Below are 12,176 nucleotides of genomic sequence, written 5' to 3'. Positions count from 1 at the left end.
CAATGTCCTGCAGGTTAGGCACTAGCAGCCCAGGTTTTTTTTTAAAACTATAAAAACAGTCTACATACAGTTTCTATAAAACAGTCACACAAAGAGCTGAACTTTGGAGTAGATCATTTGAGAACCACTGCCCTGATGGAGACAGCTATTTAAATGAATGAATATTTAATTTTAAATGTTGGGTAAATAGAAGAGTCATTATAGCCTATTCCATGATACAGTTATGTAGAAAGTCAAACTAATAGTGTTTCAGTTACAAGCATTGAACGCACAACACAGAACTTCAGGATTTATATTTTTGTTACAACACATCGTGTCCACAAGTGGACATGGTTGTAAATCACCCACAACAACAACCCAGCTGACATCCCACCTGCCTGTATGCTGCCTGTCACCTAATCCACAGCATCCAATGTCAGACAATGGCAAAAACAGAATAGACCAAATTACCACATTACACACAACAAATGTCTATTTTAAATTTCCAAACATACCAAACTAACTGCATTTAGACGCACCGTATTATACGAAGCCTTTGAACATAATGATTCATGATCAAACAAAGCAAAACACTCTTGTTTTAATATGACCATAGTTTACATCAGTAAAGTAAAGCAAGAGATGTGTGATATCTCTGAATGTTATTAGATTTATTTATTTATTTGAAGGATGATGAAGGATCAGACCCACGTGGCTCTGCAGTGATAATAAAGTCCATTTGCTGCGTTGCTGTTGCCTGGTGAACGTGAACGCGCGTCAGTGCACGCGCTGGTGCTGATGGGAGAGACTGAACTGTGCGCGCTCCCTCCTCTCTCTGCTCTCTCCAGCTCCGCGCGTGCGTGTGAGGGAGGGTGTGAGTATGTGAGGCAGTGTTGTATGTGGGAGCGGGAGAAGAGACTCTGCAGTGTCTTGGCAGCTGCATTAGTGCATCCACAGTGGCGATGCCTCCTCCAGCGCTGCGTGCCTCCTCCGCGTCCACTTGACATTACACGCCGATATGAACTCTCCACGGAACTGACTGGACCAGGAGCGAGCGTACGTTTGCGCAGCACCATCCAGCTTTGAAGCAAGATACCACCCGGGCAGACAGCGGCCGGAGCGTTTCGTTCATACCCCGAGAGCCCGTGACGAGATTTTTAATGGAAAATGGCGATAGGCAAAAGGTCTTGCAGCTTGGTCTGCTTCCTATCTATTCAGATGATCTTTCTTCTCAGCAGCGCGCCGTGGCCCGGAGCAGAGGGGCTTCTATTCCCCCAACATTACACGTAAGTAAGGCACTGTGACAGAAACCAGTGGGACTTAGATGGTCACAACTTAAGTCTTGTCTACTCGGATTTGGTGTCAAGAAATCTCTCTGTTCAATCAGCCACTCAGTCCTGCTCTTATGTAATTTGGTTGCATCAATATAAACGCAGAGTTCAGCTGCCCTGTATTGTGTTCAACTATTGTCCACAATCTGACAGAGAACTGGACTCATTAAAATAACAGAAACATTATGCCATACAATCACTAACAAATGTTTTGGTTTGACATCTTGTAATTTCCCAAAACATACCAAAGATCAATTGCTGTTAGATCATATTGTTTGGGGAATAAATGTCATGTACTAAACCAGGCTGGTGCAGTCTTTGTAGAAGTTGATAATGAGGGTGTAATCCCATTTTCAGTCAGTCCTTACTAGGTGCAGGTGCCATCACAGTGAAAAGCCTGTAGGTTTAGTATTGTTTTCTAAGCAGAATAACGAGATGTTTCCATGGACACTGCAAGGCAGCACTGTTGTATTGGCAATTGCCTATTTTATATATTTTAATCTTTCAACACTTGCTCATAACCTCCAGTAAGACCTGGGCAACAATAGCCTGTGCCTCCCCTTAAAAGATATCTTCTAAACTGATATTGTGCTCTCTGATTGTTTTAAACTATCCTGCTTTAGATCTGCATTTACTGTTTTCAGTAATTTGCTATATACAAGCTTAGGCTCTTGTTTTCAGTATTTTGACCAAAGACCAGCAGCATTCTCCTGTAATTCCATCAGACAAGTGTCACTGTCTGTAGTACGACTGCAGCATATTGTCCACACAGATTGCATGTCTTTGTTGAATAATCCCCATAATCTCTTGACCCTCAGTGTTTGACAGATTATATATGAGTTGTACATTTCCATCATGTTTATCAGTGATCTCTGTTGTCCACTTCAGGCTGTGCTCGGGAAGGACCGGGGTCCAGATGGACCCCTCCTCTCCTCCACACCCTTGGAAATCTGCCAATCACTGCTAGGGGTTTACATGTGCTGAAAACAATGCAAGTTAACAACATGATAACTAACTGGTTTGAAGCAGTAGTACCTTTTCTCACAATGATCAACCCTCATTGTGTTGGGCTAAAGCAATTGTACCATGTATATAGTCTTTTACTTTGGGTCTCTAAGTACATGCTAAATGAAGCAGAGATGATTCGCTCTGGAGCAACAGCATCTTTTTCCAATTAAGAATTAATATGACCGCAGCACGGATTTATTCAGCTCAGTAGTGTTAACATCACTCCTCTCTACATCCCTTGTCCTCAGATAGAGACACATAAATAATGCAGTGATATAGATGACACTGGCAATATAAGATCAGTTTGACTCTTGTAATAGAACTAAAGGTGCAATATGTAGCTTTTCTGGTGAATGGCTCTCTACCTGATTGTCCCTAGGAAATGTAATTCTTCCACAGTATGGCTTTAAACTATTTTGCTTTTATTCAATTACAGGGTTTTTAATTGCTCAACACATTCTTATATTGAGCACAGATTGCCTCTCTGCAGATCTGACTGGTGACTGGATCATGGAGATAGATACTATGAATGCAGTGCTGGTAACATTTCAGGCAAAGCAATTATAACTCCAAGCAGGCGGAATATACTCCATACTAAAAGTTACACAGTGCACCTTTAACTTGGCTATTGTCATAAATATATATACTGATACTGACTGGTGAAAAGAAAAAAAGATGCCCTCATTCGAAATCTGTATCATTTTTTAAATGGCAAATCTACAAAAATATTACACATTTACAAACATCGTAAATGAAAAACTATAATATTGTCCATTTGATTCATTCCTATTTGCTAACATTGAGCAGCAAGTCATTTTAAAATAAACTGATTTTTATTTTATTTCACCCCATGTGCCGTTCCAATCCCTTCTCCTGCTCCTCTCCCTGTGCCTTTGGTGAATATGGGTCATGTATAGCCATAGTACCACTGCTCTGTCCCCTGGGTCTCCCAGTGTAACGTCAGCTATCTCTGCCTCTTCATCTCTAGACTCTGGAAACAAAATTGCCCCTGTCAACATATGGAAGGCCTTCAGATTGGGCTTAGGCTTTTGCAGTTTGTAGATCCTTATTTTGACTATATAAAAAATACTGTACATATATTTAGTAATGCATTGGGTACACAACACACAGCAAAATGTATTGAATGAATATTTCATAAAAGAAAATGGCAAAGGCTAAGAGGCAGTTTGCTCTCATATCAATATTGCAGCATGACATGGCCCCACAGGTTCTACTTGTTCATAGGTTTATTAATGTGTGTGTTGATCTCATTGGTTCATCTGGTCTATGTAGCGCTCACTTGTTCAACCATTTTTCTGAGACTTCTGATCTTCAATTCTTATTTCATCCAGAAAAAAACATGTACATGTTTGCTAAATTTCACATCCAGTGTTCTAATTTTATAACAATTTTGAACCCCAAATTGTTGTATGTAATTCATTTTTGACTAAATTATTGCTCTTCAAATTCTTAAAAAACACAACTCTGTTAAAATAAATGTATTTTATTTTATTTTTTATATATATATATATAGGGCTAGTCATATTTTACATATAATTTCTCAAGCTTATTTATATAATTTTATATTTGGGGAAAGACTTGTTTTTGTTTTTTTGTTTTTTTGTTTTTCTTGAATAAAAATAAATGAATTGCTTGACAACTGGCGGTATTACACTCACTAACTTGTTATTGACTTAACAATAACCACCAGTTGTAAAGGCCTTGCTGTATGTGGCTCTATGTAACTAACCATCTGTACGTCAGGTTATACTGGGAGATTAGATGAGAATGTCTATAGTATATACCAAATGTTATTTCATATCTTGTAAAGATTCAGCAGTTTTCTATTTTATTGCCAAACGGTGCATAGTTGTATGTGTTGTTAAAAAGTGCTGCTTTATGCTACTTTACCCAACTCCTCTGTCACTATGTCGCTATGCCCGCCTCAGGCCCGAAAATATACTGCTTAACAAAGTAGTGCTTGTCAAACGCACCATGAGACTGTGAATCATAACTTCAATGGGAATGCTTGTGTTAAAGCAGCACACAGCTTATCTTGCTATCATTGACTAGCTCCATTTTGGCTGATTTTCAAACCAGCCCAAACTACAGATAAAGCATTTGATGTCTGCATTATCGTGTCAGGAAAATGGATAAGATGTTGTCGCTCTGATGAAAGTGGCACTTCTGAGGCGAGATTGTAAAGCGCGGCTGGTGCTGGATACATGGACAGCGGTGATAATGGATGGCCTCTCTGGGCACGCAAGAAAGTCAATGGGCATTTTTTACAGTGCTTTTCACACCTGCTTGTTTAGACACAAAGGACTAATAATGTTTGGCATTTGCAAACAAGCCATAAATATGTTGTCAATGGATTTTAATGGACAATTCATTAGAGAAAAACTAAATTAATAATATCTATGTTAGAATTAAAATGAGATTTGCAAACTATGCACCTATAGATCTATATATTCATTGTTTCATTAATGGCCTGGTTGTTTTTAGGTCTGGCACAATATAGCGAGATGGTGTGAAACTATGAGAATCACTCAGTTAATCAAGCTTAAATCACAAATGGCTTAGTGCAGTAATAATCTCCTAGTGCTCTGAAGGTGTAGGCTATATCTTAATGCCATGTGAAGACCAGGATGTGTGGGATTGACAGATTGTTAGCTGCAAAAACACATCTATCGCTCCAAATACACACTACTCTTATTGCATGGCTTTTACATTTAATAATGAATTGCTGTGCGACGACGGTTCCATATAGAATATTCTTTAAGCTCTTTAGAATTTAACTGTGGTTTTCAGACTCAAGGCTTTTTGTTCCTTTCACTGCATGAAAAATAGTTGTATAACATGAGGTTGTTTTTCATATTGAAAAATTGTTTGACCTTGAGGTAATTTCTGTTGGAAAAATACATGTACAAGGCGAGCGTTTATTGTAGTCACAGCAGCACTGGGCTGATGAGGAGGAGCAGTAAAATATGTGCTACATTTTCTGTCCCTCTGTTTATATAGAGCCGCAGTGGCCTATGGATAAGATGTCTTTGTTAAATTGGCAAAGTCAAAATATAACACCCTGTTTGTAATTTAGTAATTGAAAGACTCAAGGGCTCAAAGTTTTGTCTAATCTGAGCCTGTCAAAAACCAAGACAGAGACAGTTGCGTCTAGAAAGTAAAATGTGATAATATGTTGCTCAAATTATTGGACACAAAGAAACAAATGATCCATCCCATATGTGGGTCATGAAATAAATGCTCTTTTTAAACAATACCTTTTACAGGCTGGATGAGAACCACAATCAAAAGTACATCATGTTTTATCAGCTATAGATAGGAAAAACTAGAGCTCAACAAATTAGTGGTCATGTTCAGAATGAATGTCTACTGTCATGTTTTTGTAATCAGTCACTGTCCCAGATGTTCCTTCTTTTACCCACTCTGTGTTACTGTGGCTCCACAGGGTAATGCACTGGGCCAAACGTATCGAGCAGGAGATAGACCGGGTTTTTCAGCAGATCACTGGAGCGCAACAGCTCAAAGGGGTGAGTACAGAGCTGCGGTCGACACTCTCATTTTCTTTTCATTCTCTGCTGTATGCTATAGAGGGTAGAAGGGTCAGAGCACAAAAACTGCACATCTAGAGAGATTCATAAAACATCCAAGCATTTACACAGTGCCCCATAAAAGCTGTGTATTAATGTTAACGTGTTTTGAATGTTTACAGTTTCTGCACACACTAATTAGCAGTCTTGAATTCTTGCACTGGCTAAGCACACGATTCTGCTTGGTTTTAGCAGACCTGCTGTTATGCCACACAACACCTATATTTATTTATAGATATTGATTCAGATGATGTGTTTTTGACAGAAAGATTTTCTTGGAGTTCAAGTTGGGAGCAAACATGTCTTATTACAGACAGGAAAGGCTACTCCCCTATTATCATACTCATTACCCAACACATGGGTGGACACTGTCTTCAGCTGTCCACACTCAGCTGGGTAGATGTCCTTCCTTAATTATAATGAAATAAGCTTTATATTTTAGTAAAATAGTTAAAGGAAGAAGATACAGTGATGAGATACAACCAAAGCAAGTAACAAAAGTGGTCCTTAAAGAGCTTTATTTTACCACGGAAGTACCATTTTTGGTAAAAAAATCCATTCCATAAACTCTTTGCTTCAGGTCAGAATTGAAATGCATAGCTCTCACATACATTGCACCTGCCTGTTCTCATTCTCTGTCTGTGAGTGAGTTTGAGGTTTCCTGGCCCTGATGGATGGGCTGAGTACAGGATGGTGACCTCTATGGTCGTTCAAGCCATTTGAATTGATGTCAGAGAGGAACCACAGCACCCATCTCTTGGCTTTACAGAGTGCTTTCTGTCTTCACTGTGACAGGCTGCTGATAAAAAGGTTTTTGCAAAGGTGTGCTATATAGTATATGGTTTCTATAGATCATTTTATCATTTTTCAGTTATGGAAACTTTCTGTTTGCACTTTGCATATTTGCATTGTAGTATCATGGTGTTTGTCTTGATTATTTTTGTTTTCCCAATCAATTTAAGTCAGGCATGCATCAAGTACCCTCCCCAGTCAACTAGATATACCTAGACCTTCACGTTGTCCCATGCAGCGCATGCAAAACATGTGAACAAATGTCTATAACTTTAATATGCAGCCCCACATAGAGAACCTGTTAATGTAATTAGTGCACTATGGATTTTTATTTTTTTGGTTTAGTGTGTGCCACATGTTTATCTCCATGGAAATGTCAGTCTTCCTGGAATGTTCCACTGTATGGCAATAAATTCCCCTATTCCCATTAAGACAAGCAGGTGACGTCACCAAGCCAAGTTACAGGTTAGATCTATGGATGAATGCATGCTTTTCAAGGCATCTTTGAGCAGTCAGAACACCTATAACTGAACAAATGCAAGATAGATTGTTTTAATGCCATAGTGTGGGACATTCTAGCAAAGCAACATCTTCATGGAGACGAAGTTACGAACCCTCCACCAGAAAAGTTACATAGTGCACCTCTAAATTAGCTGCAACAAAAGCCCCGTACCACTTAAGAGGTTGTAATTTGCTCACTACAGTCTTAACTGAATGTAGTGGGATGGTAGATGCTTATTGTCTTAAGTATTGACTACTGTGTGATACTGGAGTCCAGAGCACGTGCCCTCCCAGTTTGTGTCACAGAGAACAGATGGTCAGCCCACACTCTCTCATTTCATTCAGGGCTAAATTAATCCTTGTGAAAAGACTATTAGGACTCTGAAATGCTTAGTGCAGTCTTAGAAATGTGCATGAATGAATCTTGTTTTTTTTCCTAATGTGTTACTGTAAAATAAGACAAATAAGATGATAAAGTCTTTGTGTGGTATGTTTCATTTCATGCCACATTTTAGCTTTTTTTTTTTTTTTATCTTACCATGCAGAGTACCAATCTTCCTCCAGTGCTTGATTTGATAAATATAAGATCTATTTTTAAAGCTTGAGCGTATTATATTTGTCTTGTGTGAACGCCAGTCATGACTCAGTAATGGCCACACATGACTTAACCCCATGTTGAGTTATATGCGTCATCTTGGGTTTACTATTGATCAGTCTACAATGTGACGAACCCAGAGAATCTTAAAATGGAGAAAAGCAGGTGACGCCATGAAGCTCAGTTACAGGCCAGATCTGTGGAGAGGCAGCCTCATTCACAGAAATAATGCGTGTTTTTAAAGGTTCTTTTGAGTGATAATTGAAGTGAGTTAATTAACCTGTCTTGCATTTATTCAACTTCTGCTCAAAGTTCCATACTGTGGAACTGTAAAGGGACTCCATGGAGATGGAGTGGAATTTCTCAAAGCAAATGTCAATGCTTCTCCAGAGAGTTGTGGGTAGGAAGCAGCCAATTGTAGGCTGTTCTTGTGTCTGGACTGTTCTGTTTGTTCCATATTTTGACATAAATAGCATGTTTGTGCTGAATTCTTGAGCTTTGGGATTTCTATTTCTATTATTTTCCATAAGAATTACTTTGTAAATTGGACATGTTTGTCTTAAGAAAACAAAGAAGCACAAAGGAATATTTACTCTAACAAAATATAAAAGCTCACACAAGATCTGCAGTTATTTTTAGCTGCAGGCTCTGAAACCTCTCCAGATTTTCTTGTTTTGCCTGAAATGTTCCATAAAATTACATAAAACTCAACTCTCTCTTTCTCTTTCTCTCTCTCTCTCCTCTCTCTCCCTCTCTTTCTTTGTCTCAATCACCCTCTCCCTCTCTCTTTCTCTCTCCCACTTTCTCTCTCTCTTCCTCTCTCTTTCTTTGTCTCAAAATCTCTCTCTCCCTCTCTCTTTCTCTCTCCCACTTTCTCTCTCTCTTTCTCTCTCCCTCTCTTTATTTCTCTCTCTCCCTCTCTCTTTCTTTCTCTCTGTCTCTCTTTCTCTCCCTCTATTTTTCTCTCTCTCTCCCTCTCTCTGTCTCTCTCTTCTCTCTCTGCTCTGTCTCTCTCTCTCTCTCTTCTGTCTTTCTCTATCTGTCTCTCTTCTCTCTCTTGTTATCTTTCTCTCTGTCTCTCTCTTCTGTCTTTCTCTCTCTGTCTCTCTCTCTTCTCTCTCTTGTTATCTCTCTCTCTTTCTCTCTCCCACTTTCTCTCTCTCTTTCTCGTTCCCTCTCTTTCTTTCTCTCTCTCACTCTCTTTCTTTTTCTCTCTCTCTTTCTCTCTCTCTTTCGCTCCCTCTATTTCTCTCTCTCTCCCTCTCTCTCTGTCTCTCTCTCTCTCTGTCTGTCTCTCTCTCTTCTCTCTCTCCTCTCTCTCTTGTTATCTCTCTCTCTGTCTCTCTCTCTTTCTCTTTCCATATGGTGGAACTGTAAAGGTAAAGCAATAGCATCTCCATGGAGACAAGCAAGTGTCAGGCTTTTCACCAGAAAGGGGACGATTCTAACAGTCCATAGCTTTCTGTTTTCCTTAAGACCCACAGCTGCCTCATAAATATGCTCCACTTTAGTCTCAGCTCCTCGTGGTGTGTATGTGTGTGTTCCTGTGTGAAGTTGGCCCAGGCCTCAGTCTCTGGTCAGTGCAGCAGCTTGAGGGATGTCTTCAGGTCCATTTATAGGATTAGGCCTGTCGCACTGCTCACTTCACTCCTCAGTGCAGTGTAGTCCCACTGGAGCAGAATGTGATGCCCTCATTCACGATATGCTTTCTGGTTCACTGCCTCATGAAGGAATAGTCTTCTAATGTGTGATGATAAGACAATGCTAAATACTTCACAGTCACCTTAAGAAATGTCATTTTTGTTCTTTGATTAAGAGAAAATAGAAAGTATAAAGAGCAAAACGCTTATCTTTAGAGTAATGAATGTGGAGTTGTTGTGATATGGATTTTGTCCCTGATGGTCTAGTGAAGTTTTCATAGTGATGACAGGCTTCATTTCACAGGTACTTTTTCTCATTGTGTTACATTGATCACATTTTCTGATTGCCTGATAACTCCCAAATTCATCAATCATTCATTAATATATAAACATTTAAAAGCAGTTGAATACAGTTAAGTATGACAATCATCTGAAGTTTACCACCGTTACCATATGTGTCTCAATTATAATTTAGGGCCCTTTAAAACCTTTAGGAAATTTGTTGTGTGGTCTGTATCAATCTGAAAAACATTTTTGACAAGATATTTATGTTACAGTTTAACATTCTTATTATGGGATTGCTCTATATTGAGACATAACGCACAGGTCAGTTTGATGCTTGTGAGAGAAACTCAGATGGAGTTTACAGGAAGCCATTAGCAACACAGGAAATTAAAGATGGATTTCTATATGCTCTGCCAGCTCAGCACATCGCACTGTGGTTCACACTCCACAGAAATCATTCCATCTGTTTTCTTAAGCTACAACTCAATGTAACTACAAATACAATATGTGCACCTCACAGGCACCCATTCATCACAAAAACAATAACTTTTTTGTACATAATTTTTGATTACGTGGAATTAATAATCATAAAAACAGATTTTTTTTTCTGTATTGCCTTATCAGTTATGTTTTATAATATGGGAAGAAACTGTATTTTTACATAACCTGTTGCATGTTGTCTTACTGTTACATAATACAAGTGGTTACAAATACCTGGATTTATTTCACATTTAGAAGTCACGAAAACTAAATTGATTCAATGCATTGCTATTTAGATCAATTCTCTTACTTTTTTCATGTTGCAGTTACAGTTTTCAGAGTTTTGTGAGAAGTTCAGACATGAAAGTTTAGTGCATTACATTATGTTTCATCACTATCTCTGATGCAGGTCTTCAGTGAGTAACACAGGCTGCTGTAGTGATCCAAAATGCTGTGGTTCACTTGAGCATTGTTCAGTGGTAGATATCTGCTAGTTACACACATAACTGCTGTATTAAAGACATTTGGAAGTGGAATATATCAAAGCAAATGTCAATGCTTCTCCAGAGAGTTGTGGGTAGGAATTGTAGGCTGTTCTTGTGTCCGGACTGTTCTGTTTTCCCACATTTTGACATAAATAGCATGTTTGTGGTGAATTCATGAGCTTTGGGATTTCGATTTCTAGTATTGTCCATAAGAATTACTTTGTAAATTGGACATCATGTTTGTCTTAAGAAAACAAAGAAGCACAAAGGAATACTTACTGTAACAAAATAAAGGCTCCCACAAGATCTGCAGTTATTTTTAGCTGCAGGTTCTGAAACCTTCTCCAGTTTTTCTTGTTTTGCCTGGAATGCTCCATAAAATTACATAAAACTCAACTCTCTCTCTCTCTCTCTCTCTCTCTCTTTCTCTCTCTCTCCCTCTTTCTTTATCTCAATCTCTCTCTCTTCCTCTCTCTTTCTCTCTCCCACTTTCTCTCTTTCTTTCTCTCTCTCCCTCTCTCTTTCTTTTCTCTGTCTCTCTTTCTCTCTTTCTCTCCCTCTATCTTTCCCTCTCTCTATCTTTCCCTCTCTCTCCCTCTCTCTGTCTCTTTCTTCTCTCTCTCACTCTGTCTCTCTCTCTCTTCTCGCTCTCTCTCTCTCTGTCTCGTTATCTCTCTCTTTCTCTCTCTGCCTCTCTCTCCCTCCCTCTCTCTGTCTCTTTCTCTCTGTGTCCCTCTCCCTCCCTCTCTCCCCTTCTCTCCCTCTCTCTCTCTCTGTTTTTTTCAAAATGTAATAAATGAGAGATGGATAATGCCATACTGCAGAACATTCCAGGCAAAGCAAAATCATTGACATGAAACAAGAAGATGGCAGGCCTTCCATGAGAAAAAGTTGCACAGTGCACCTTTAATCTAACTTTTTCTGTGTCTTACAGATTTATAATGAGGAAAGGCGACGGTTCAGTGTGATCAAGAATCAACCCAGAAGAATTGTGGAAAAGGTGGCATTAGACATTGAAAGACTCCTGGCTAAAAAACGCAAAGCTCTGGATGTAAGTATGACAGAGTGATACTGTAACTTTTTTAAATTAATGAACCTTCCTTTTCAGATTTAAATTTAGTGAATATTAATTATCATGGTATTCAAAGGGCCCTGATTTATGTTATAATGTGGTTTCCTCATCAAAAGCATAACTGAAGTTTTGCCTTCATTCACACAGAAAACACCTTGTGATGTAATATGGTAATACGGGACATTTTCCACTATGTTTTTAAACTCCATCCACCTTCACTAGAATCACTGAGATCATTTCAGCCCTGGAATAGCCAAGCTCTACAAAACAAAAGGTAAAGGTAAAAGGTTAAAGGTTAAAGGTAGCTGCAAGTTGGAAACTACAGAGCCTTTTAAGCTTTGGAGATGTAGACAGACTTTTTGAGGAGGTAATAAGGTTCTAACATGGCCTAAAGTTCAGG

General features: G+C 38.9%; 1 protein-coding gene across 1 annotated transcript in view; it reads left to right on the top strand.

Annotated features, from left to right (window-relative positions):
• Positions 1–837: 837 nt before the first annotated feature.
• The window catches only part of LOC117371112 (voltage-dependent calcium channel subunit alpha-2/delta-2-like), a 34,128-nt gene continuing 22,789 nt past the window's right edge, over positions 838–12,176 (top strand). Inside the window, exons 1-3 of the mRNA XM_033966724.2 lie at positions 838–1,265; positions 5,785–5,866; positions 11,639–11,755. Coding sequence (XP_033822615.1) covers positions 1,147–1,265; positions 5,785–5,866; positions 11,639–11,755 — 318 coding nt within the window. The 5' untranslated portion in view covers positions 838–1,146. The remainder of the gene's footprint in view (positions 1,266–5,784; positions 5,867–11,638; positions 11,756–12,176) is intronic.

The sequence above is a fragment of the Periophthalmus magnuspinnatus genome, chromosome 5 (assembly GCF_009829125.3).
Source record: "Periophthalmus magnuspinnatus isolate fPerMag1 chromosome 5, fPerMag1.2.pri, whole genome shotgun sequence".
In the NCBI taxonomy this organism is placed as follows: domain Eukaryota; kingdom Metazoa; phylum Chordata; class Actinopteri; order Gobiiformes; family Gobiidae; genus Periophthalmus; species Periophthalmus magnuspinnatus.
This window is presented reverse-complemented; position numbering and strand designations above follow the sequence as displayed.